This window comes from Oncorhynchus clarkii, chromosome 6 (genome assembly GCF_045791955.1).
Source record: "Oncorhynchus clarkii lewisi isolate Uvic-CL-2024 chromosome 6, UVic_Ocla_1.0, whole genome shotgun sequence".
Classification (NCBI taxonomy): Eukaryota; Metazoa; Chordata; class Actinopteri; order Salmoniformes; family Salmonidae; genus Oncorhynchus; species Oncorhynchus clarkii.
In genome coordinates this window covers 49,715,865-49,742,977 of record NC_092152.1, presented here as the reverse complement: position 1 = coordinate 49,742,977, position 27,113 = coordinate 49,715,865, and the positions used below count along the sequence as shown (strand labels likewise).

Here is a 27,113-nt window from a genome sequence, read left to right as displayed (position 1 = left end):
GCAAACTTTGGCATTTGTTATGTTAGCTTGAAAGCTTATGATTTGTACTCGTCGGGAATGTTCAATGTCAATTAGCTAGCTAGTTTCTAACATAACAGCTTCCTAGTTATCTGTAGCAATCCGATTATGTTGACAATTGTGTACGTAGTGTCTTATTGAACACGTTGAGAAGTAATTACCAACATTGTTTGACTGCAGCTTTCTTCTTCGTTGGGAAAAAGACATGTAATTAAAAGAAACGGACAGGGACCAATGGCGATCATCAATGGGTGTAATTTGACATCAAGAAATGCCAATATCAGAAAACGCCCCAAATTGCGTTCTGCAATTACACTCTTCTCGTGCCCTGTGCGTGTAATTCGTCTTCTTCGCCACAAGGTGGCTGGTGTGTAATAAATGGTGGCACTAGAACTCCCTTAAAACCCCGTATGTTATTGTTGTAGGCCAGCTAGCTACAGCGCTTCGTCGCCGGTAAAATTCTGCCGCACCGAGGGATTTTAATCCACTCTGATTCCCCTCAGTTAATACTCTGTTCGCCTGTTTACGAGACTTTGGTTTTATATATTTTACCATGATTAGAAAGTAGATAGTTAGGTCTTTAGTTCTACATTTTAGAGTCATCACTTTGTCGGGACAGGAGCAGCTAACAAGTCAGCCAGCTAACTAGTTAGCTAGTCAATTTAGCTAATACATTTTTTTTCCCGATCAAGACGTCGATTGATACCACGGCTGTCATGGAAGACAAATCTTTTACGAAGGAATTAGATCAATGGATCGAACAACTAAACGAGTGTAAACAACTTACGGAGAATCAAGTCAGGAGTCTCTGTGAGAAGGTAACTTTACCTAAACCCAATTTGTTAGATTAGAGCTGAAATTATTGTTCGACGAGATTAGTTGGCTAGTTTAACGGTAGCTAACAATAGGTAGCTAGCATAGCTAACTAACAGTAGCCAGCTAGCTTCAAAGCATACTTGCTAACGATTTAGCTAGCTAACGCTCGTTAGCATGAACTGGGCCTAACCATTCAGCTAGCCAAACTGAAGCCTATATGGAATGACTAAACAATCCAGATGATTAACACCATGATGACTAACCACAGTTAACGTACTTATTCAGGACGCCCTTCAATCCAATCAATATTTATGGGTGTGCAAGGCTAGCTATCTGATCAACGATTTCGCTGGTAGGACAGGGCGTTCTGTTAATGATCTAGCTAAATGTACGTTGTCGTTTTGTGTTTTCAGGCCAAGGAAATCCTTACCAAAGAATCAAATGTGCAGAAAGTGCGATGTCCGGTCACAGTTTGTGGGGATGTTCATGGGCAGTTCCATGACCTCATGGAACTCTTCAAGATTGGAGGGAAATCTCCTGACACCAACTACCTGTTCATGGGGGATTACGTGGATAGAGGCTACTACTCAGTGGAAACTGTCACACTTCTCGTCACACTAAAGGTATGCTTTTCACAACTCACTTTTCACAAAGGTGTCTGGTGCACCAGGTTATGATGATAATTCACTGTTGCTCAAGCAGGTAAGACCTGTATATGATGACAGATTACTTTTGGTGAAATGTTACAGGTCCGTTACCAAGAACGAATCACAATTCTGCGAGGAAACCACGAAAGCAGGCAAATCACACAGGTGTATGGCTTCTATGACGAGTGCTTGAGGAAATACGGCAATGCCAACGTGTGGAAATCCTTCACAGACCTGTTTGACTATCTCCCACTAACTGCACTTGTAGATGAACAGGTATTTTTGGTTTGAGTTTTCCTGTTAAATCTGCATTTGTACAGTTTCACCAACTCAATATTTGAATTGTCAATGTTTAATGGAAGTGAGTATGTTCTATTTAAATCCTCCACACTAACTGCTGATTTCTAATCCAAACTGTACTTTTATATTGCCAGATCTTCTGCCTACATGGAGGTCTCTCTCCTTCTATAGACACTCTTGATCACATACGGGCTCTGGACCGCTTGCAAGAGGTCCCACACGAGGTATATATTATGTTGCACAGAGAGCATAGGTGTCATTCTCAAAGTCTCATGGCGCATCAACATTAACTGTGTTCCTTTTATTTCAGGGTCCAATGTGTGACCTTCTGTGGTCAGACCCAGATGACCGTGGTGGCTGGGGTATCTCCCCTAGAGGTGCTGGCTACACCTTTGGTCAAGACATCTCTGAAACCTTCAACCATGCCAACGGACTCACCCTTGTGTCCCGTGCCCACCAATTGGTTATGGAGGTACAATATAATTTGTTAATCTATTACATTTTCAATCAAAGTTGTATAATACTCTGAGTCAGTATTCACATTTTTTCCCACCTTGGGAGAAAACACAGGAGTTCAGACTGCCAGCAAAAAAGCCCTATTTACATGTTGCTTATGAGTGCATTTCACACTACTTTGGGATTATGATTGGTTTGTAAGGCTCCTATGAATATCCTGCTTAATGTTTGTCATCGCAAATCAACTGCATTATATTTCAACCAGAAAGGTTATTTGGCTACATTGCTAGTCTGTCAAGCTTTAGCATTCTAACTAACAGCGGCATTCAAAATAGGCATTTTGCAATGATCAATCAAATAATCTTAGCGACCTTTCAATAACTAATCAAAACTTTAAGCGTATGACAACACACACAAATGGTGTATATCTAGGCAAAATTGAATGTGCGCAAATGGTATTTGGGTTCCCACACGGTAGCCATTGTACTTGTTTATGACGTGAATGGCGACTAAGTATTTCTTTCTAATTGTGATTACCATGGAGGTTTGGAGACCTGCCACATTGTTAGGATTGTATATTAATACAAGGGTGCAAACAATGCCTTAAGTTCTTAATTGTTTTTCTTCAGGGATACAACTGGGGCCATGACAAAAATGTTGTCACCATTTTCAGTGCACCAAATTACTGCTATCGCTGTGGCAACCAGGCAGCCATCATGGAGCTGGATGATACACTCAAATATTCTTTGTAAGTATGATGATGTCTAGTGACTTTCCTACTATTCAAATTGGGTAGATCAGACATCCAATGTTTGCACAAGTGTTGAGCAACAGAAAACAATCTGACCATATTTTTCTTCTCAATCCTCTTCAGCCTACAGTTCGACCCGGCTCCTCGACGCGGAGAGCCTCATGTGACTAGACGCACCCCTGACTACTTCCTGTAACTGTTTGAAGCCGTCCTTGTTCAAGTACTGCACATCTAGATTTGAATATACTGTACAAGAGGGGTTTAATAAATGCATTCTACAGAAGATAATGGTATAGGAAACGTACAAAATAATAGCAAGAACCCCCTCTGCAGTTTAGAAAATGCTGTCATAATGCTGTGCTGATAAACATTTGCAATACATGTTAACTTTTTTTTTTTTTTTTTTTTTAAATACATGTTTTAAAGTGATTGAAATATGAAAGTACCAACATGGACCAAATGTGCCATAAAATCTTAAGACATGTAAAACTTGCCTTTTTTTTCTCACTTCAATAGAATACTATTTGGCCAATGTTGCTACAGATTGTACGCAAGATGTGATAACCAAGTATTTTGTGGCCATTACAAGAAAGCCCCATACAAACCAGCCCATAGACTTAACTAACCTGTTCTTGCTGACACGTTCTTCATTTCGGCATACATTTTCTTAGCACTGTTAGTTTCCAGTTGGTTTAAAAAAAAAGCTAACAAAGATTAAATCCATGTTTTGTACCACTCTGTGGTTCCTCACAATCTTAACTGCTGCATATCTAGCATTTCCAAGCACCTTTGCAGGAACTAGTTGTTTCTAAAATGTGACCAAAACAAAGCTCTACACACATGCAAGAGACATCTCACTTGACACAACATGAATGTAATATCTTTCTGAATTCTCTAGTTTTTATAAAAGCAACTGGAAATTTACATTTTAAGGTCCTTTTTTTTCACTTAATTGAGAACGAAGAAAGTATCTCCAACAGGTTAGTTAAATCTATGGGGTTTTCCTGTAATGGACATAATCTTTGGTTGTAAGACCAGCTAATGTTATCTGTAGCTACTCAAACTGACTATGGTATGAAATGTTTTTTTCTTGCTAGATTGTAAATTTAGATTCCTAAAAGTCATTTGGCTTCTTAGACCAAGTGGCATTCATAAAGATGACTTGCTCTGCTGAACATCTCAGCAACCTTATAATTTGAATAAAGATAATGAACATTTAACGGTCCTCTTCTTGTCAGTTATCACTCGGGTCAGCTTTACAGTTTCCTGTTTCAGTTAGTAATGAGGCTGGAATAAGGGTACTTGAGGGCTTTTTACATTAAGCCACACTGAGCTGGGGTAAGTTTCACCAAATGATGAAAAGTTAAAATATATCCTTTCACACTGAAGCTGAAACTTTGCTGACCCTATACTGTTTCCTGACTATCAAGTTACCACACTGATTTTTGGCTATACCCTTTTCTCCATTTATCGCAATCGAGGATTGTAGGAGTTGGCTTTGCTATATCCATGGTTATAAGTACCAATCAAGTGCCTCGCTAGCAAAAGTGGAAATAAAAAAAACACTAGCAGGAACTAGCAAGCCCTGAGCACGGTTGTGGTAAAAATGTGCTTTATCAGACTAGCATACGGCATTTTTCAAGGATGAGCATAAAAGCATTAAATGGGGAGAAGACCACTAAGTCTGGCCATGTGACGAAGTGCAGCTATTGTGGGGGGGGTAACTTTGGTCAGGGCCACCCCAACTGGCACACCATTTGTGTGTTGTCCTCTTCGTTATGACTCCCACTTTACAGACATCGAAATAGCTACAGGGATGGATGTGCAGGAGTCAGGGCTTTGGGTCATGGGGGTCAGGAATCCTGGGTGCCTCACCGTATGGTCTGGTGGGCACCACAGCGAGGGTGGAGGTCAAGTGTCCGTATGGTGCAAGGGACCTTACCATTGAAGAGGCAGTGAAGTCGAAGGATTTTTATATCCAGGAGGAGGGAGGGTCTTATAGCCTCTGAAGACCATCCTTACTGGCACCATGTCCAAGGGCAGATCCACATCACTGGAAGGCACACTTGCTTTTTCATTATGTGGACCACCAAAGCCTCCATCACCATCCCCATCCAGTGTGACAACCTCTGGCAGACTAAAATAGTTTTCAAGGACCACATACTCCCAAAATTGGCACTGCAACACTGAACATCTGTAAATATCTTGTGTTTTGGCACAAATCAGTTTTTGTTCTTACCTTGATTTTATTCCAATAATTTTTTGTGTGGGGGGAGCACTGCATTACCATTTGTCGCACCTCCTGAATCTGTTTTCAGGGAAGCCAGTGATCCAAAAATATTCCACAGTTCATACACACACACTAGGCTCACAGAATAGGTTATATTACATACAAGTTTTGCTCAAAGCAGCCAACTAATGTAATGTAGTTAACGTAAGTCCAATCACAAAGACTGGTCTGAGTGGTCTCAGTTTCATTCAGTAGTACAACACAATTCACATTGTATTTTATCATGGGCACAGTGGGAATGTATATCCGTGATGTTTAAATAATTTGTTGTTCCCTTTGTTGTGTATAGCTTCCTTTTCTGGTAAATGCAGGATGGGAGAGACATCACTTCCAGCAGATCTCCTTGCTGAGGGTGGCGTTCATCACGCACTGCTTCTCGTGGGGTGAGCCTAATGTTCTAAAATCAAATATTAGTCACATGCACCGAATACAACAGGTGAAATGCTTACTTACGAGCCCCTAACCAACAATGCAGTTTAAAAAAATACGAACAAGAAATAAAAGTAACAAGTAATTAAAGAGCAGCAGTAAAATAACAATAGCGAGACTATATACAGGGTGGTACCGGTAGAGAGTGAATGTGCGGGGGCACCGGTTAGTTGAGGTAATATATACATGTAGGTAGAGTTATTAAAGTGACTATGAATAGAAAACAACAGATTAGCTGCGGAGTAAAAGAGGGGGGGCAATGCAAATAGTCTGGGTAGCCATGTGATTAGATGTTCAGGAGTCCTATGGCCTGGGGGTAGAAGCTGTTTAGAAGCCTCTTGGAACTAGACTTGACGCTCTGGTTCCGCTTGCCGTGCGGTAGCAGAGAGAACAGTCTATGACTAGGGTGGCTGGAGTCGGACAATTTTTAGGTCCTTCCTCTGACACCGCCTGGTATATAGAGGTCCTGGATGGCAGGAAGCTTGGCCACAGTAATGTACTGGGCTGTACGCACTACCCTCTGTAGTGCTTTGCGGTCGGATGCCGAGCAGTTGCCATACCAGGCAGTGATGCAAACAGTCAGGATGCTCTCGATGGTGCAGCCATAGAACCTTTTGAGGATCTGAGGACCCATGCCAAATCTTTTCAGTCTCCTGAGGGGGAATAGGTTTTGTTGTGCCATTTTCACGACTGTCTTGGTGTGCTTGGACCATGTTAGTTTGTTGGTGATGTGGACAACAAGGAACTTGAAGCTCTCAACCTGCTCCACTACAGCCCCATCGATGAGAATGGGGGCATGCTCGGCCCTCTTTTTCCTGTAGTCCACAATCATCTCCTTTGGTCTTGGTCATGTTGAGGGAGTCACGTTGTTGTCCTGGCACCACATGGCCAGGTCTCTGACCTCCTCCCTATAGGCCGTCTCATCGTTGTTGGTGGTCAGGCCTACCACTGTTGTGTCATCGGCAAACTTAATGATGGTGTTGGAGTCGTGCCTGGCCGTGCAGTCATGAGTGAACAGGGAGTACAGGAGGGGACTGAGCACGCACCCCTGAGGGGCCCCTGTTTTAAGGATCAGCGTGGCGGATGGGTTGTTACCTACCCTTACCACCTGGGGGCGGCCCGTCAGGAAGTCCAGGTTCCAGTTGCAGAGGGAGGTGTTTAGTCCCAGGGTCTTTAGCTTATTGATGAGCTTTGAGGGCACTATGGTGTTGAACTCTGAGCTGTAGTCAATGAACAGCATTCTCACATAGGTGTTCCTTTTGTCCAGGTGGGAAAGGGCAGTGTGGAGTGCAATAGAGATTGCATCATCTGTGGATCTGTTAGGGCGGTATGCAAATTGGAGTGGGTCTAGGGTTTCTGGGATAATAGTGTTGATGTGAGCCATGACCAGCCTTTCAAAGCACTTCATGGCTACAGACGCGAGTGCTACGGGTCTGTAGTCATTTAGGTAGGTTACCTTAGTGTTCTTGGGCACAGTGACTATGGTGGTCTGCTTAAAACATGTTGGTATTATAGACTCGGACAGGGAGAGGTTGAAAATGTCAGTGAAGACACTTGCAAGTTTGTCAGCGCATGCTCCCAGTACACGTACTGGTAATCTGTCTGTGAATGTTGACCTGTTTAAAAGGTCTTACTCACAGCGACTGCGGAGAACGTGATCACACAGTCTTCCGGAACAGCTGGTGCTCTCATGCATGTTTCAGTGTTATTTGCCTTGAAGCGAGCATAGAAGTAGTTTAGCTTGTCTGGTAGGATTGTGTCACTGGGCAGCTCTCGGCTGTGCTTCCCTTTGTAGTCTGTAATGACTTGAAAGCCCTGCCACATCCGACGAGTGTCAGAGCTGGTGTTGTACGATTCGATCTTAGTCCTGTATTGATGCTTTGCCTGTTTGATGGTTCATCTGAGGATATAGCGGGATTTCTTATAAGCTTCCAGGCTAGAGTCCCGCTCCTTGAAGGCGGCAGCTCTAGCCTTTAGCTCAGTCTGGACGTTGCCTGTAATCCAATCCTTCTTCCATGGTTGGGATATGTACGTACGGTCACTCTGGGAACAATGTCGTCGATGCACTTATTGATGAAGCCAATGACTGGTGTACTCCTCAATGCCATTGGAGGAATCCCGGGAACATATTCCAGTCTGTGCTAGCAAAACAGTCCCGTGACTTAGCATCTGCTTCATCTGACCACTTTTTTTATTGATGCTTCCTGGTGCTGGTGCTGGTGCTGGTGCTTCTTGCTTTAATTTTCGCTTGTAAGCCGGAATCAGGAGGATATAATTATGGTCAGATTTGCGAAATGGAGGGCGAGGCAGAGCTTTGTATGCATCTCTGTGTGGAGTAAAGGTGGTCCAGAGTTTTTCCTCTGGTTGCACATTTAACATGCTGATAGAAATTTGTTAGACGGATTTAAGTTTCCCTGCAATAAAGTAAAATACAGATTAAAACGCTCCAGGTAGATAGTGTGGACTATAGCTTATCATGAGATACTCTACCTCAGGCGATCAAAACCTTGAGACTTCCTTAGATATCTTGCACGAGCTGTTATTTATAAAAATACATAGTCTGCCGCCCCTTGTCTTACCAGACGCTGCCAGCTCTATGTTCATAATGTTGTTGTGAACGACTCTGTGAAGCATAAGATATTTCCGTTTTGAATGTCCCGTTGGTAGTTTAATCTTCCACGTAGGTCATCTATTTTATTTTCCAAAGATTGCCTTCCATTCTGCTAGCAAACGTGCAGTGGGGGTTTATTCGATCGCCTGAGAATTCTCAGAAGGCAACCCGCGCTCCGGACCCTTTTTCTCCGCCTTCTTTTCACGCAAATGACGGGAATCTGGGCCTGTTCCTGGGAAAGCAGCATGTCATTCATGTCGGACTCGTTAATGGAAAAAAAGGATTCTGACAGTTCGTGGTGAGTAATCGCAGTTCTGATGTCCAGAAGTTATTTCCGGTCATAAAAGACGGTCTGCCATGTCTCCAGACGTGAAGATCTTAAACCGAGATTGTGGTCAATGGCTTTGTCCGACACAGATCCTGGATACAGATCACTGCAGTATATTATCACCACATTAGTTGCACAGTAGGTTTGCTTCTGCAGATCTATCGGACTTGGAGAAGCAACATCTATGTCAGTACAGTCAATGACCATCCTGCAGTTTCTTCTGGACCCCTGAAAAGTCACAGGCAAGCACGCTCTTCTCCCGACTTGGAACAGTCTCGTGATGTTAATGAAAGTGATGGTAACGTTGCTGACAGTGCTTGCACAACAATGGAATAGTTGAGCCAGATGCAAGTTGGTGTAGCTGTGACGCAACTTCATAAGCGCCATAAACACTTGCTCCTCAAATGACAGCATCTCGACTCTCCACATGGCAAAGTAGACAACTCATTCCTTGTAACGTTCCAAGTATTCAACAACAATGTTGAACATGTCTTTGTCTGGAAGTCCTGTTTCCATCCTAAGTACTTTATCAGACAGCTGTGATGCTGAATACCTGTTGCAGATATACAGCTGATTCTCCTGTGCTAATGTTTCCTCAAGATGCCTCAGTGAGAACATACTACAACTGCAGACAGCAGCTTCCTACACTTCGTCTGCCATGGTGGAATTGTCTAGACCTTCCTCTTCTGCCGTGGTGGATGAGCTACCTTTTCTGGTAAATATAGGAACATTTGTCTTTCCCAACAGAAAATGGCAGCTGCAGACCCAAGTGTTTTCGGTTAATGTCTGAAAGACACTTTTATTTTACTTTACTAGCTAGCTAGGTTGATTACTAAATGGTAACATATATTTAAATACAATAACCCACAGACTTGACTATACTAACAGTAAAATAGACTGGGCTTTGGTCTATCTGCACATCTAAAATCATACTATGAGGATGGGACATTACTGCTGAGATGGAGTAATTATCTGGAATGCTCAACTAGATGATCAGGATAGTGTAGGTTGCTATTTGCTCAAAGAGGTGGAGAATTACATGATGATAAGACTGTACTTTGAATTCTCAAGAGGAAAGTTAAAACCATCAGCCATGAGGCCACTGAGGAGAGTCAGCAGTGATAGGGGGATCACCTGAAAGGGACTGATATGCAAGGATGTAACATAAGGATTTTGGGCACTGGTCAACAGACCACGATTTCTACATTCTGGTCCCAAATCTGTGGCATGCAATGTTTATAAAGGCAAAAATTCACTGCTGTGTCAGGCTAGTTTGGCACATTGTCTACTAGCCCAGTCTGAAAAGTACTAGACTCGGGCTAACTTAATTTCCATCCCTGCTGACATGTATAACTGACTTCACAGGTCCTTTGATCATGTACAACAGATGAACTTGTGGTACAAACCATGTGCGTTTTGTATGGGAAGACATTGAGCCCACAAGTCATGTGTGAGACAGCTAGCCAACCTGGAGATACAGTGGGGAGAACAAGTATTTGATACACTGCTGATTTTGCAGGTTTTCCTACTTACAAATCATGTAGAGGTCTGTAATTGTTACCATAGGTACACTTCAACTGTGAGAGACGAAATCTAAAACAAAAATCCAGAAAATCACATTGTATGATTTTTAAGTAATTCATTTGCATTTTATTGCATGACATAAGTATTTGATACATTAGAAAAGCAGAACTTAATATTTGGTACAGAAACCTTTGTTTGCAATTACAGAGATCATACGTTTCCTGTAGTTCTTGACCAGGTTTGCACACACTGCAGCAGGGATTTTGGCCCACTCCTCCATACAGACCTTCTCCAGATCCTTCAGGTTTTGGGGCTGTTGCTGGGCAATACGGACTTTCAGCTCCCTCCAAAGATTTTCTATTGGGTTCAGGTCTGGAGACTGGCTAGGCCACTCCAGGACCTTGAGATGCTTCTTACGGAGCCACTCCTTAGTTGCCCTGGCTGTGTGTTTCGGGTCGTTGTCATGCTGGAAGACCCAGCCACGACCCATCTTCAATGCTCTTACTGAGGGAAGGAGGTTGTTGGCCAAGATCTCGCGATATATGGCCCCATCCATCCTCCCATCAATACGGTGCAGTCGTCCTGTCCCCTTTGCAGAAAAGCATCCCCAAAGAATGATGTTTCCACCTCCATGCTTCACGGTTGGGATGGTGTTCTCGGGGTTGTACTCATCCTTCTTCTTCCTCCAAACACGGCGAGTGGAGTTTAGACCAAAAAGCTCTATTTTTTGTCTCATCAGACCACATGACCTTCTCCCATTCCTCCTCTGGATCATCCAGATGGTCATTGGCAAACTTCAGACGGGCCTGGACATGTGCTGGCTTGAGCAGGGGGACCTTGCGTGTGGCGTAGTGTGTTACTAATGGTTTTCTTTGAGACTGTGGTCCCAGCTCTCTTCAGGTCATTGAACAGGACAGGTGTATTTATACAGGTAACAAGTTCAAACAGGTGCAGTTAATACAGGTAATGAGTGGAAAACAGGAGGGATTCTTAAAGAAAAACTAACAGCTCTGTGAGAGCCGGAATTGCTAAAGGTGGTTGTCCCTTTGGAAGGAGAACCGCCTTCCCAGTCTGAGGTCCTGAGCGCTCTGGAGCAGGTTATCATCAAGGATCGCTCTGTACTTTACTCGGTTCATCTTTCCCTCGATCCTGACTAGTCTCCCAGTCCCTGCTGCTAAAAATATCCCCACAGCATGCTGCTGCCACCGCCATGCTTCAACGTAGGGATGGTGCCAGGTTTCCTCCAGACGTAATGCTTGGCATTCAGGCCAAGAGTTCAATCTTGGTTTCATCAGAACAGAGTCCTTTAGGTGCCTTTTGGCAAACTCCAAGTGGGCTGTTATGTGCCTTTTATTGAGGAGTGGCTTCTGTCTGGCCATTCTACCATAAAGCCTTGACTGGTGGAGTGCTGCAGAGATGGTTGTCCTTCTGGAAGGTTCTCCCATTTCCAAAGAGGAGCTCTCTTAGTGACCATTGGGTTCGTGGTCACATTCCTGACCAAGGCCCCTTTCCCCCCTATTGCTCAGTATGGCCAGATGGACAGATCTAGGAAGAGTCTTGGTGGTTCCGAACTTCTTCCATTTAAGAATGATGCAGGCCACAGTGTTCTTGGGGACCTTCAATGCTGTAGACATTTTTTGGTACCCTGCCCCAGATCTGTTCATCGGCACAATCCTGTTTCAGCGCTCTATGGACAATTCCTTTTTGCCACAACTTTGGAAGTATGTTTGGGGACATTGTCCAATTGGAAGACCCATTTGCGACCAAGCTTTAACTTCCTGACTGTTGTCTTGAGATGTTGCTTCAATATATCCACATAATTTCCCTGCCTCATGAGGCCATCTATTTTGTGACGTGCACCAATCCCTCCTGCAGCAATGCACCCCCACAACATAATGCTGCCGCACCCGTGCTTCGCGGTTGGGATGGTGTTCTTCGGCTTGCAAGCCTCCCCCTTTTTCCTCCAAACATAATGATGGTCATTATGGCCAAACAGTTCTATTTTTGTTTCATCAGACCAGAGGACATTTCTCCAAAAAGTACGATCTGTGTCCCCATGTGCAGTTGCAAACTGTAGTCTGTAGCCTTTTTATGTTGGTTTTGGAGCAGTGGCTTCATCCTTGCTGAGCGGCCTTTCAGGTTATGTCGATATAGGACTCGTTTTACTGTGGATATAGATACTTTTGTACCTGTTTCCTCCAGCATCTTCACATGGTCCTTTGCTGTTGTTCTGGGATTGATTTGCACTTTTCGCAGCAAAGTACGTTCATCTTTAGGAGACAGAACGCTTCTCCTTCCTGAGCAGTATGACAGATGCGAGGTCCCATGGTGTTTATACTTGCGTACTTTTTGTTTGTACAGGTGATCGTGGTACCTTCAGGCGTTTGGAAATTGCTCCCAAGGTTGAACCAGACTTGTGGAGGTCTACAATTTTTTTCTGAGGTCTTGGCTGATTTCTTTTGATTTTCCCATGATGTCAAGCAAAGAGGCACTGGGTTTGAAGGTAGGCCTTGAAATACATCCACAGGTACACCTCCAATTGACTCAAATGATGTCAATTTGCCTATCAGAAGCTTTTAAAGCAATGACATAATTTTCTGGAATTTTCCAAGCTGTTTAAAGGCACAGTCAACTTAGTGTATGTAAACTTCTGACCCACTGGAATTGTGATACAGTGAATTATAAGTGAAATAATCTGCCTGTAAACAGTTGTTGCAAAAATGACTTGTGTCATGCACAAAGTAGATGTCCTAACCGACTTGCGAAAACTATAGTTTGTTAACAAGAAATTTGTGGAGTGGTTGAAAAACGAGTTTTAATGACTCCAACCTAAGTGTATGTGAACTTCCAACTTCAACTGTATGTGAATGGACAGTCATTGATCACGTGACACAATTCATTCGTATGTGAAGACTCCAATTATAACATATGCTGACTTTCCTGGTACAACCAATATTCGATACAAACCGGTAATTTTTGTTAAATATCCAACAGGAGTTGCTAGATCAGTCGGTTTCCGGAAAGTTAAAGGCTGTAGACATGTGGATTGAGTTCACATCATGTTATTGCAAGCCTTGTTGATACAAGCACAAGTCAATCAGATGGTCATGGGGTTAGCCAAGGGAAGAACAACTGCCCCTTCTCATTGAAGCCACGTAAATGCAAGGGTGACTTCAGTACTGCAGGTCATAGTTGCAGGCATTGTTTACAGAAAACTGTGTCCACCAATTCAGTGAATGGAAAAATTGTAATCTTTGTGGTCAATCTTTGTGTAAATAAAAAAATATTTACGCTATCATGGTACCAATAATTGTTTCTAATACATCAGATGTATGTCCTTGAACCGATTATTTTAAAATTGCACAAAGTAGAGGATAATGTAGTTGCTACTGGCAGCATGCAGTACCACGGTCAGCCTTCAATTGGAGCTATTCAATGAGAGGTGGCAGCACTGAGCCGAAGTTCAAAATCTACCTCTTGGAGTAAGCTCAAACTGCGCATGTTATGTCTCCTTGAGACGCCATCATTTGAGAGCAATGAGGTATTATAAGAACGGTTTGTATAATGAAGTCAGTTAAAATGGCGTCTCATGGAAACATAACATATGCAGTTTGAGTTACTCCAGTAAGTATATTTGAACCAAAACTCAGTTTGTTTGTCTACATTCCATTAAAAAAAATAATGCAGATATTGGCGTAAACCTATTTTGGGTTAAGACAATTAACTATGGATATGGGCAAACGTAATGATACGCTTGCAAACTGAGTTTGAATAAAACATCCGATTACCACTTCATTTAGAAAGATTATTTATTAGCTATAATAAAAACAATCAAATCATTGATGGATCACAAAATAATATAAATGCACGTTTCTCGTCTGCCCCGGCTAGCCAATCGGCATACGCGTCATCACAATCCCTCATCTGATTGGTCGAGTAGGTGGGTCTTCTGACTTTGTGGTTGTTGTAACTAGTGACGACCGCCTGATTTTCTGTGCTTGTATGAACTATGCTCCGCGAGACCGTGGCGTGAACGATGTACACGCTTGCGGACTTATTATTATTTTTTTTTAACTCTTTGGTTACTGACTCATTGTGGATATTGAGCCAAAACTACCGGTTAGTATCGAATATTGATAACCCAAATGTATGTACACCATAAAGTAGCGAAATGCATAGTAATCTAGCATTTAAACTAACGTTGTTGCACTCAGTTTGGCTAGCTAGTTGTAGCTTTAACGTTAAATCGCTAACTTAGCTAGCTAACGATATTTAACCAAAACAAAGAGAGAAAATAATGCTTGTTAGCTAACTTATTTTCTTAAATTATATTAAGTTAACTTGCAATTGAAGGGATTGCCCCGCGAGTGACAGTTAAATAACATGCGTTTCACTGCTAGATGGTTAACGTTAATAGTTTGCTTGCTTGCTAACAACATTGAGTACCGGTACATCGTTTTTTAACTATAAAATAAGGGATGAGTAGTAGGGCTTGAACCTGCAACCCCTGATGTTATAGGGCAAGCGCACTTGTCTTGGGCCAGGGTCCGGTTTCCCAAAAGCATCTTAAGGCTACGTTCATCGTTAGACCCTTAGTAGGAGCATTGTTACATATCCGTGCTGTTTCCCGAAACCATTGTACTGTTTCTAAAGTTGTTCTTGAAAACGCTCGTTATTTAACGACTGCATCAGACCATTCGCAGAACATTTAAGAGGGTCAGATAGTTGTTTGCCCTTTCGCGTCACTTTATACTAAGATTTAAACACTTAAACACAAAATCAATGTTGTCTTTGTGTCACCCCCCCCATAACTTCAGAACGAATGTGATAGAATTATGAATACGAGCTCTATATGTGTGACAGTGACTACAAATACAAAGTTTCCCATTTCGTTGCATAACAAGAGAATGATATGAAGTCGCTTCAAACAAAAACCGAGCTGACTAACAATGAATGCAATATAGGCTACATAGACCTAATATACACTGCTCAAAAAAATTAAGGGAACACTAAAATAACACATTCTAGATCTGAATGAATGAAACATTCTTATTAAATACTTTTTTCTTTACATAGTTGAATGTGCTGACAACAAAATCACACAAATTATCAATGGAAATCAAGTTTATCAACCCATGGAGGTCTGGATTTGGAGTCACACTCAAAATTAAAGTGGAAAACCACACTACAGGCTGATCCAACTTTTATGTAATTTCCTTTAAACAAGTCACAATTAGGCTCAGTAGTGTGTGTGGCCTCCATGTGCCTGTATGACCTCCCTACAACGCCTGGGCATGCTCCTGATGAGGTGGCGGGTGGTCTCCTGAGGGATCTCCTCCCAGACCTGGACTAAAGCATCTGCCAACTCCTGGACAGTCTGTGGTGCAACAGACTGGTTGGTGGATGGAGCGAGACATGATGTCCCAGATGTGCTCAATTGGATTCAGGTCTGGGGAACGGGCGGGCCAGTCCATAGCATCAATGCCTTCCTCTTGCAGGAACTGCTGACACACTCCAGCCACATGTCATGCATTAGGAGGAACCCAGGGCCAACCGCACCAGCATATGGTCTCACAAGGGGTCTGAGGATCTCATCTCGGTACCTAATGGCAGTCAGTCTACCTCTGGCGAGCACATGGAGGGCTGTGAGGCCCCCCAAAGAAATGCCACCCCACACCATGACTGACCCACCACCAAACCGGTCATGCTGGAGGATGTTGCAGGCAGCAGAACGTTCTCCACGGTGTCTCCAGGCTGTCACGTCTGTCACGTGCTCAGTGTGAACCTGCTTTCATCTGTGAAGAGCACAGGGCGCCAGTGGCGAATTTGCCAATCTTGGTGTTCTCTGGCAAATGCCAAACGTCCTGCACGGTGTTGGGCTGTATAAGCACAACCCCCACCTGTGGACGTCGGGCCCTCATACCACCCTCATGGAGTCTGTTTCTGACCGTTTGAGCAGACACATGCACAGTTGTGGCCTGCTGGAGGTCATTTTGCAGGGCTCTGGCAGTGCTCCTCCTCCTCCTCCTTGCACAAAGGCGGAGGTAGCGGTCCTGCTGCTGGGTTGTTGCCATCCTATAGCCTCCTCCACGTCTCCTGATGTACTGGTCTGTCTCCTGGTAGCGCCTCCATGCTCTGGACACTACGCTGACAGACACAGCAAACCTTCTTGCCACAGCTCGCATTGATGTGCCATCCTGGATGAGCTGCACTACCTGAGCCACTTGTGTGGGTTGTAGACTCCGTCTCATGCTACCACTAGAGTGAAAGCACCGCCAGCATTCAAAAGTGACCAAAACATCAGCCAGGAAGCATAGGAACTGAGAAGTGTTCTGTGGTTACCACCTGCAGAACCACTCCTTTATTGGGGGTGTCTTGCTAATTGCCTTTAATTTCCACCTTCCATTTGCACAACGGCATGTGAAATTTATTGTCAATCAGTGTTGCTTCCTAAGTGGACAGTTTGATTTCATAGAAGTGGGATTGACTTGGAGTTACATTGTGTTGTTTAAGTGTTCCCTTTATTTTTTTGAGCAGTGTAGTTTAACGATATTTAAATCAAATTCCGGTTAGCTAATTCAATTTTGTTTTATTTGGCTATTTGTACACTAGCCTACCATCTGTCATTTTTTCATCAATGTATTTCATGTGTACGGTGTGCAATGTGCCAAATCTCAATTTTTATTTAGCAAATTTTATTTGTCACATACACCGAATACAACAGGTGAAATGAATACTTACAAGCCCTTAACCAAGAATGCAGTTCAAGAAATAGAGTTAAGAAAATATTTACTAAATAAACAATAAAAAAAATAAAAAATCTAATCAAAAAGTAACATGAGAAAATTACCTAACAATAACAAGGCTATATACAGGGGGTACCGGTACCGAGTCAATGTGGGGGGGTAGAGGCTGTTAAGGAGCCTTTTGGAATTAGACTTGGCCCTCTGGTGCCACTTGTTGTGCGGTAGCAGAGAGAAGAGTCTATGACTTGGGTGACTGGAGTCTGACAATTTTTACAGCCTTACTCTGACACCGCCTGGTAGAGGTCCTGGATGGCACATTGTCGGTGATCAGGCCTACCACTGTTGTGTCGTCAGCAAACTAAATTATGGCCAGTCAGTTGTGGGTGAACAAGGAGTACAGGAGGGGACTAAGCATGCAACCTTGAGGGGCTCCAGTGTTGAGGATCAGCGTGGCAGATGTTGTTGCCCGACAGGAAGTCCAGGATCCAGTTGCAGAGGGAGGTGTTTAGTCCCAGGGTCCTTAGCTTAGTGATGGGCTTTGTGGGCACTATGGTGTTGAAAGCTGAGCTGTAGTCAATGGACAGAATTCTCACATAGGTGTTCCTTTTGTCCAGGTAGGAAAGGGCAGTGTAGAGTGTGATTGAGATTGCGTCATCTGTGGGGAGCAGAATGCAAATTGGAGTGGGTCTAGGATTTCCGCCATGATGGTGTTGTGAGCCATGACCAGCCTTTCAAAGCACTTCATGGCTACTAACGTGAGTGCTACGAGGCGGTAATTGTTTAGGCGGGTTACCATCACTTTCTTGGGCACAGGGACTATGGTGGTCTGTTTGAAACATGTAGGTATTACAGACTTGGTCAGGGAGAGGTTGAAAATATCAGTGAAGACACTTGCCAGTTGATCTGCGCATGCTTTGAGTACACGTCCTGGTAATCCGTCTGGCCCCGCAGCTTTGTGAATGTTGACCTGTTTAAAGGTCTTGCTCACATCGACTACTGAGAGTGTGATCACACAGTTGTCCGGAACAGCTGGTGCTCTCATGCATGCTTTAGTGTTGCCTGCCTCAGTGCGAGTAACAAAATAGCATAGTTGGTTAGTAGCCCATGAAACAGTGGCCATCCACTCCGGCACCTGTGATAAAGATTTCTGGTATGAAAGTTCAGAGATCAAATAAAATTGTGTAGGTCACATGCGCCGAATACAACAGGTGTAGACTTAACTGTGAAATGCTTACTTACGAGCCGAATTAGACGACAACAACACAGTTACACGTGGAATAAACAAGTGTACAGTCAATAACACAATAGGGAAAAAAATAAAGTCTATATACAGTGTGTGCAAATGGTATGAGGAGGTAAGGCATTAAATAGGCCATAGTAGCAAAGTAATTACAATTTAGAAGATTAACTCTGGAGTGATAGATAAGCAGATGATGATGTGCAGATGGTGTATAAGTAGTGATACTGGTGTGCAAAAGAGCAGCAAAGTAAATAAAAACAATATGGGGATGAGGTAGGTAGATTGGGTGGGCTATTTACAAATGGACTATGTACAGCTGCAGCGATCGGTTAGCTGCTCAGATAGCTGATGTTTAACGTTAGTGAGGGAAATGTAAGTCTCCAGCTTCAGCAATTAAAAAATATATATATATATTTATCTTTTTTTTGCAATTAAGGATACGGTGATTGACAGAGCCGAAAGCCTTGGCCAGGTCGATGAAGACGGCTGCACAGTACTGTCTTTAATCGATGGCGGTTATGATATCTCTGGAGAGACCTGAAAATAGATGTCCAGCGAAGTTCCCCATCCAACCTTAGAGCTTGATAGGATCTGCAGAAAAGAATGGGAAACTCCCCAAATACAGGTGTGCCAAGCTTGTAGCAGCATACCCAAGAAGACTCGAGGCTGTAATCTCTGCCAAAGGTGCTTCAACAAAGTACTGAGTAAAGGGTATGAATACTTAAGTAAATGGGATATTTTAGTTTTAAATTCTTAATAATAAAAATGTACCAAGTTTTTGCTTTGTCATTATGGGGTATTGTGTGTAGATTGAGGGGGGAAATGATTTCATCCATTGTAGAATAAGGCTGTAAAGTAAGAAAATGCGGAAAAAGTAATCTGGTATGAATACTTGCTGAATGCACTGTATGTCTTGCCACCCTAGGGTCATTAAGGTCTCAAAGCATATTTAAACCTTTTTTATTATGTAAAAACACTAAATACCATCATTCCGTGAAACTTTTGAAAAATAGGGTAAAATTATATTTTGGCTATATCGTCCAGCCCTATCAGCGTATCTGTGTTACATTACAACAATATAATAACAGATGCTGATGACAGATCCCAGTCTGGGCTATGAAAGTAGCACAGAGCTATTTCAGGTTTTTCTAAACAGTGTTCTTCAAAAAACCAACAGATTGTTACACCCAATTTTTACAAAGAGCACTTTTGATGTACAGTCATTCAATACTGATTTTAACCATGTCTTCTCTTATAATCTTCTGTAGGACTGTGATATGGACTTGTGAGGAATGAGATGGCAAAACCTTATGGATGTCTTGTTGCATTACAAAAGCATTGATGGCAGCTTGAAAATCTTAGTGGACAAAACAGAAAAGGCCTTGGAGGACTTCCCCTGTCGTGTTTTGCCTATATTTACACCATGGTTCCCACCTGAAAGTGACAAATTGCTGCCAATTAGACCCTTAAAGTCACCGCCGATAATTTCTCTGGAAGATTTGGAAAATATCCAAACACATCTGCAGTCTGCTGAGCCATTACTAACATCCCATCCCTGTGCTGAAAGCATTCAGAACTTGGCTCTAACCAGTTTGGGGAGATCCACCTTGCATGTACAGGCATGCTCTGAGATTGGAACATCAGCACAGCATAAAGATACTCTCCATAGTGAGAGGGAAGTGAAAAGATCATGGAGTGTTTTTTCACAGAGAGGTTTATACATTCACAACACTCAAACATTCTCCAAACAATTCCACAAGGTTGTTTGGAGGCACGGACTTCACATGCGCCAGAGAGCAAAATGGGTTATTGACAAACTGAACTTTGTCACTGGAGACATAGAACATACATGGAGAGGACTGAACCGGGCCATCAGGAACTCCATGCTTCCAACTTGCAATGCCAACATTCAGAGGGATCTGACACAAATCTGTGTGTTCTGCGATGTATTATACTGTGAATATGTTGGAAATTATTTAAAGGAAGAATTTCAAGTCACTGGACAGATCACTTTATTTGTTCATAGACTTGGAGACATTTTCACTTTATAGAAATTAGTGATTGTCAGAATTTGATCCGTGTGTCACTGCCATCTATTTTGTTAACTGTAGTAGGCAGGTTTCCATTGACTCAGGTATATTCGATTTTAAAGCAATGTCGCAAAAAAAATTCTGAGACGTGTGTAATGGAAACAGCAGATAGGAGACATTTTTAAAGATCAACAACATTTTTCTCCATTTGACAGGGGTGGATTATTCTTCTGTCAAACTTTTGATATTGCGGAAAATGATGCTGGAAACTGTTTTTCGAATAAATGATGATTGCCAAATCATTTGGAAGGTATGCAGATAACTTGATGTCACCACATAACTATAAAGCTCCACTCCTCAATTGAATTCTAAATGCCTACATCTTGCAAAATAAACATTAATTAAACTATAAAAATGTTTTTTTGCAGGACACTGCTTGTCCTAACTTTCAAGAATGCCTGAATTGCTTCACCTTGATTTTCTGGTTGGCTGGCAAGTTTCACCAACCAATTATTTCAGTTCTATAGGAGTGCAAGTTTCCACATGGCACAGACTGTGGCACATGATAAGTATTACAATATGGCAAATATTAGTTAGTTACTGCATTCTATCCATGCTGGCTTTTGCGGGCTACCTAAGACACTTGTGTCTATAAGGTAGTAGTTTTGGAATTGTTAGCTAGATTGTTAGCTAGATTACTTGTTGGTTATTACTGTATTGTCGGAACTAGAAGCACAAGCATTTCGCTACACTCGCATTAACATCTGCTAACCATGTGTATGTGACAAAATAAAATTTGATTTGATTTTAAAACAGATAGGTGGGAGGGCATACAGTCTGTCAACAATTTATTAATGGGCAATTTGCCTAAATGGGCAATGGAAACACTTCAACTACAGGTCCATCCAACCATTTAATGCTGATGAATTACCTGACGCATGAAAAAAGTCATGACTAGGCTGATGGAAATATGAAATCAATTTTGTCTTAGTGCCAATATATTGATCAACATGGTGGGATTTTTTTGTGTCAGTCAAATGTATTATGCAAGACATGGTGGTGGAAACACCTCGATGCGCAAATATTAATATAATAACCATCATATTGAAGTAAACTTGAGGCCATGCGATATGTTGTGTGGTCCTCCCACTAAGACTCGGGAAAGCATGCAGTTTATTAGGCTACAGGTGAAATAAGTTATGATAACCTTCATGGGGTGGTAAAAGTACAAGGTGACGAGCTTGATGCTCCTTTCCAATTAATATCAAGGGTCTTACTCTGATGACAAGATGATCGATGCTTGGCTGCTGTTTTGACAAATGCAAATAATATAACTCTTTTCCATAATAATCTCAATGAAGGTAGCCTAGCCACACTGTATCTGCGAACTGTTGGCTAGATCGCATGTGCCAAGACCAGAGTGGGCACATTTGCTATATAACCAAACGTTTTTGCGACAAAACCATCAGTAGAGTTGAAAATTTGATGGAAACCCATTCAACTTGTATTTTTAATTCTGTACATGAGAATTTAACGGCAATAGTTTATTTTTATGTGCAGTATCATCACCCACAGCCTTTTATCCTCAAAGTCAATCAGATGGAAACATCTGGTAGGAATATGCTCATATTGTATTATTTAGATTTTAGAAATATATGCATCAAAATCTGCTGCAAATTGAATGGGAACCTAGCCACTGTAGGTTTTTGCGAGAAAGTGTTTCTTCATCAACACGATACTTTTGTGTGTGTGTGTGTGTGTACAGTTGAAGTCGGAAGTTTACATACACTTAGGTTGGAGTCATTAACTTGTTTTTCAACCACTCCATAAATTTCTTGTTAACAAACTATAGTTTTGGCAAGTCGGTTAGGACATCTACTTTGTGCATGACACAAGTAATTTTTCCAACAATTGTTTAGAGATTTTTTCACTTATTCACTGTATCACAATTCCAGTGTTTCAGAAGTTTACATACACTAAGTTGACTGTGCATTTGAACAGCTTAGTAAATTCCAGAAAATGATGTCATGGCTTTAGAAGCTTCTGATATGCTAATTGACATAGTTTGAGGTGTACCTGTGGATGTATTTCAAGGCCTACTTCCAAACTCGGTGCCTCTTTGCTTGACATCATGTGAAAAAAAAAAAAAAATCAGCCAAGACCTCCACAAGTCTGGTTCAGCCTTCGGAGCAATTTCCAAACGCCTGAAGGTACCACGTTCATCTATACAAGCAATAGTACGCAAGTATAAACACCAGGGGACCACACAACTGTCATACTGCTCAGGAAAGAGATGCGTTCTGTCTCCTAGAGATAAACGTACTTTGGTGCAAAGAGTGCAACTCAATCCCAGAACAACAGCAACGGACCTTGTGAAGATGTTTGAGGAAACGGGTACAAAAGTATCTATATCCACAGTAAAATGAGTCCTTTAACGACATAACCTGAAATGCCGCTCCGCAAGGAAGAAGCCACTGCTCCAAAACCGCCATAAAAAAGCCAGACTACGGTTAAATAATGGGGTGCAAAGGAGCAAAATAAATACAGTAGGGAAAGAGGTAGTTGTTTGGGCTAAATTATAGATGGGCTATGTACAGGTGCAGTAATCTGTGAGCTGCTCTGACAGCTGGTGCTTAAAGCTAGTGAGGGAGATAAGTGTTTCCAGTTTCAGAGATTTTTGTAGTTCTTTCCAGTCATTGGCAGCCGAGACCTGGAAGGAGAGGCGGCAAAAGGAATAATTGGTTTTGGGGGTGACCAGAGAGATGTACCTGCTGGAGCGTGTGCTACAGGTGGGTGATGCTATGGTGACCAGCGAGCTGAGATAAGGGGGGACTTTACCTAGCAGGGTCTTGTAGATGACATGGAGCCAGTGGGTTTGGCGACGAGTATGAAGCGAGGGCCAGCCAACGAGAGCGTACAGGTCGCAATGGTGGGTAGTATATGGGGCTTTGGTGACAAAACAGATGGCACTGTGATAGACTGCATCCAATTTGTTGAGTAGGGTATTGGAGGCTATTTGGTAAATGACATCGCCGAAGTCGAGGATTGGTAAGATGGTCAGTTTTACAAGGGTATGTTTGGCAGCATGAGTTAAGGATGCTTTGTTGCGAAATAGGAAGCCAATTCTAGATTTAACTTTGGATTGGAGATGTTTGATGTGGGTCTGGAAGGAGAGTTTACAGTCTAACCAGACACCTAGGTATGTGTAGTTGTCCACATATTCTAAGTCAGAGCCGTCTAGAGTAATGATGTTGGACAGGCGGGCAGGTGCAGGCAGCGATCGGTTGAAGAGCATGCATTTAGTTTTACCTGTATTTAAGAGCAATTTGAGGCCACGGAAGGAGAGTTGTATGGCATTTAAGCTTGCCTGGAGGGTTTTTAACACAGTGTCCAAAGAAGGGTCAGAAGTATACAGAATGGTGTCGTCTGCGTAGAGGTGGATCAGAGACTCACCAGCAGAAAGAGCGACATCATTGATGTATACAGAGAAGAGAGTCGGTCCAACAATTTAACACTGTAGCACCCCCATAGAGACCGCAGAGGTCCGGACAACAGACCCTCCGATTTGACACACTGAACTCTATCAGAGAAGTAGTTGGTGAACCAGGCGAGGCAATCATTTGAGAAACCCAGGCTGTGAGTCTGCCGATGAGGATGTGGTGATTGACAGAGTCGAAAGCCTTGGCCAGATCAATGAATAAGGCTGCACAGTAATGTTTCTTATCGATGGCGGTTAAGATATCGTTTAGGACCTTGAGTGCGGCTGAGGTGCACCCATGACCAGCTCTGAAACCAGATTGCATAGCAGAGAGGGTATGGTGAGATTCGAAATGGTCGGTAATCTGTTTAATGACTTAGCTTTCGAAGGCCTTAGAAAGGCAGGGTAGGATAGATATCGGTCTGTAGCAGTTTGGGTCAAGAGTGTCCCCCCCCCCCCCCCTTTGAAGAGGGGGATGACCGCAGCTGCTTTCCAATCTTTGGGAATCTCAGACGACACGAAAGAGAGGTTGAACAGGCTAGTAATAGGGGTGGCAACAATTTCGGCAGATCATTTTAGAAAGACAGGGTCCAGATTGTCTAGCCCCGGCTGATTTGTAGGGGTCCAGATCTTGCAGCTCTTTCAGAACATCAGCTGACTGGATTTGGGAGAAGGAGAAATGGGGAAGGCTTGGGCGAGTTGCTGTGGGGGGTACAGTGCAGTTGACCGGGGTAGGGGTAGCCAGGTGAAAAGCATGGCCAGCCGTAGAAAAATGCTTATTGAAATTCTCAATTATAGTGGATTTATCAGTGGTGACAGTGTTTCCTATCTTCAGTGCAGTGGGCAGCTGGGAGGAGGTGTTCTTATTCTTCTTACAGTGCCCCAGAACTTTTTTGAGTTAGTGTTGCAGGAAGCAAATTTCTGCTTGAAAAAGCTAGCCTTGGCTTTTCTAACTGCCTGTGTATATTGGTTTCTAGCTTCCCTGAAAAGCTGCATATCACGGGGGCTGTTCAATGCTAATGCAGAACGCCATAGGATGTTTTTGTGTTGGTTAAGGGCAGTCAGGTCTGGGGAGAACCAAGGGCTATATCTGTTCCTGGTTCTACATTTCTTGAATGGGGCATGCTTATTTAAGATGGTTAGGAAGGCATTTTTTTAAATAGCCAGGCATCCTCTACTGACGGGATGAGATCAATATCCTTCTAGGATACCCCGGCCAGGTCGATTATAAAGGCCTGCTCGCTGAAGTGTTTCAGGGAGCGTTTGACAGTGATGAGTGGAGGTCGTTTGACCGCTGACCCATTACGGATGCAGGCAATGAGGCATTGAGGACTGGCAGCTTGTAGAAGAGTAGGGAGGTAGGCAATAAATAGGCCATAGAGTCAAAATAATTACAATTCAGCATTAATACTGGAGTGATAGAAGTGCAAGTAGAGATACTGGGGTGCAAAAGAGCAAGAGTGTAAGTAATAATATGGGGATGAGGTAGTTGGGTGTTCTATTTACAGATTGTCTGTGTACAGGTAAGCTGCTCTGACAGCTGATTCTTAAATGCACCTACAGTGCCTTATTCACCCGCCTTGGCATTCTTCCTATTTTGTTGCCTTACAACCTGGAATTAAAATAGTTTTTAGGGGGTTTGTATCTATTGATTTACACAACATGTCTACCACTTTGATGATGCAAAATTGTTTTTCTTGTGAAACAAACATGACAAACCCCCCAACTTTGTATAGCCAGCCACCTTTTGTAGTAATTACAGCTGCAAGTCTCTTGGGGTACGTCTCTATAAGCTTGGCACATCTAGCCACTGGGATTTTTGCCCATTCTTCAAGGCAAAACTGCTCCAGCTCCTTCAAGTAGGATTGTTTCTGCTGGTGTACAGCAATCTTTAAGACATAACACAGATTCTCAATTGGATTGAGATCTGGGCTTTGACTAGGCCATTCAAAGGCATTTAAATGTTTCCCCTTAAAACACTCGAGTGTTGCTTTAGCAATATGCTTAGGGTCATTGTCCTGCTAGAAGGTGAACCTCTGTCCCAGTCTCAAATGTCTGGAAGACTGAAACAGGTTTCTTTCAAGAATATCCCACTATTTAGCGCCATCCATCATTCCTTCAATTCTGACCAGGTGTTGGGTTTGCGCCATAGCATTTTTATTGTGGGCCAAAAAGCTCAATTTTAGTCTCATCTGACCAGAGTACCTTCTTCAATATGTTTGGGGAGTCTCTCACGCCTTTTGGCAAACACCAAACGTGTTTCCTTATTTATTTTCTTTAAGCAATGGCTTTTTTTCTGGCCACTCTTCCGTAAAGCCCAGCTCTGTGGCGTGTACGACTTAAAGTGGTCCTATGGACAGATACTCCAATATCCGCTGTGGAGCTTTGCAGCTCCTTCAGGGTTATCTTTGGTCTCTTTGTTGCGTCTTAGATTAATGCCCTCCTTCCTGGTCCGTGAGATTTGTTGTGGTGCCATTTTCTTTCCATTTTTTAATAATGGATTTAATGGTGCGCCGTGAGATGTTCAAAGTTTCTGATATTTTTTTAGAACCAAACCCTGATCTGTACTTTTCCACAACTTTGTCCCTGACCTGTTTGGAGAGCTCCTTTGAGGTCATGGTGCCGCTTGCTTGGTGGTGCCCCTTGCTTGGTGGTGTTGCAGACTCTGGGGCCTTTTCAGAACAAGTGTGTGTGTGTGTGTGTGTATATATATATATATGTGTATACACTGAAATCATGTGACAAATCATGTGACACTTAGATTGCACACAGGTGGACTTCATTTAACCTCTAGGGCAGACGTTCCGCTAGCGGAACCCCTCGACAACATTCCACTGAAAAGACTGCGTGCGAAATGCAAAAATATATTTTTGAAATATGTAACTTTCACACATTAAGAAGTCCAATACAGCAAATGAAAGAAACTTCTTGTTAATCTACCCATCGTGTCCAATTTCAAAAATGCTTTACAGCGAAAGCACAACATATGATTGTTAGATCACCGCCAAGTCAAAAAAACACACAGCCATTTTTCCAGCCAAAGATGGAGTCACAAAAATCAGAAATATAGATAAAATGAATCACTAACCTTTGATGATCTTCATCAGATGACACTCATAGGACATTATGTTACACAATACATGTATGTTTTGTTCGATAATGTCCATATTTATATCCAAAAATCTCAGTTTACATTGGCGCGTTACGTGCAGTAATGTTTTGATTCCAAAACATCCTGTGATTTTGCAGAAATACTCATAATAAACATTGATAAAATATACAAGTGTTATTGACAGAATTAAAGATAGACTTCTCCTTAATGCAACCGCTGTGTCAGATTTCATAAAAACATTACGGAAGAAGCATAATCTGAGAACGGCGCTCAGAGCCCAATCCAGGCAGAGAAATATCCGCCATTTTATAAATATTCACTTACCTTTGATGATTTT

The 27,113-nt window shown here is 42.6% G+C and overlaps 2 protein-coding genes across 8 annotated transcripts; both read left to right on the top strand.

Annotated features, from left to right (window-relative positions):
- The first annotated feature begins 356 nt into the window (after positions 1-356).
- Positions 357-3,477, top strand: LOC139411267 (serine/threonine-protein phosphatase 2A catalytic subunit beta isoform-like). Its single transcript, XM_071157330.1, has 7 exons — positions 357-836; positions 1,248-1,457; positions 1,584-1,757; positions 1,916-2,005; positions 2,092-2,253; positions 2,867-2,985; positions 3,112-3,477. The coding sequence occupies exons 1-7, from the start codon at positions 735-737 to the stop codon at positions 3,182-3,184; spliced, it is 930 nt and encodes a 309-aa protein (XP_071013431.1). The 5' UTR covers positions 357-734; the 3' UTR covers positions 3,185-3,477.
- Positions 3,478-14,128: 10,651 nt separating this feature from the next.
- LOC139412118 (shieldin complex subunit 3) lies at positions 14,129-21,003 on the top strand. 7 transcript variants are annotated; one of them, XR_011634668.1, is made up of 3 exons: positions 14,129-14,289; positions 18,593-18,840; positions 19,425-21,003. XR_011634668.1 is itself a non-coding variant. In XM_071158925.1 (2 exons), the coding sequence occupies exon 2, from the start codon at positions 19,449-19,451 to the stop codon at positions 20,205-20,207; it is 759 nt and encodes a 252-aa protein (XP_071015026.1). In that variant the 5' UTR covers positions 14,202-14,289; positions 19,425-19,448; the 3' UTR covers positions 20,208-20,993. The 7 variants fall into 7 exon arrangements, 4 of the variants coding, with proteins under 4 accessions (XP_071015026.1, XP_071015027.1, XP_071015024.1 ...); XR_011634667.1 differs by having other exon boundaries at positions 14,144-14,289; positions 18,593-18,867; XR_011634669.1 differs by having other exon boundaries at positions 14,144-14,289; positions 18,593-18,781; positions 19,425-21,001.
- Positions 21,004-27,113: the final 6,110 nt, after the last annotated feature.

What these genes read in the sequence shown, in the direction of transcription:
- LOC139411267 (XM_071157330.1), top strand. Translation starts at nt 735, where the DNA reads ATGGAAGACAAATCTTTTACGAAGGAATTAGATCAATGGATCGAACAA. An exon ending in TGCAAGAGGTCCCACACGAG is followed by an intron (nt 2,006 to 2,091) that starts GTATATATTATG and finishes CTTTTATTTCAG; the next exon opens with GGTCCAATGTGTGACCTTCT. An exon ending in GATACACTCAAATATTCTTT is followed by an intron (nt 2,986 to 3,111) that starts GTAAGTATGATG and finishes AATCCTCTTCAG; the next exon opens with CCTACAGTTCGACCCGGCTC.
- LOC139412118 (XM_071158925.1), top strand. Translation starts at nt 19,449, where the DNA reads ATGAGATGGCAAAACCTTATGGATGTCTTGTTGCATTACAAAAGCATT.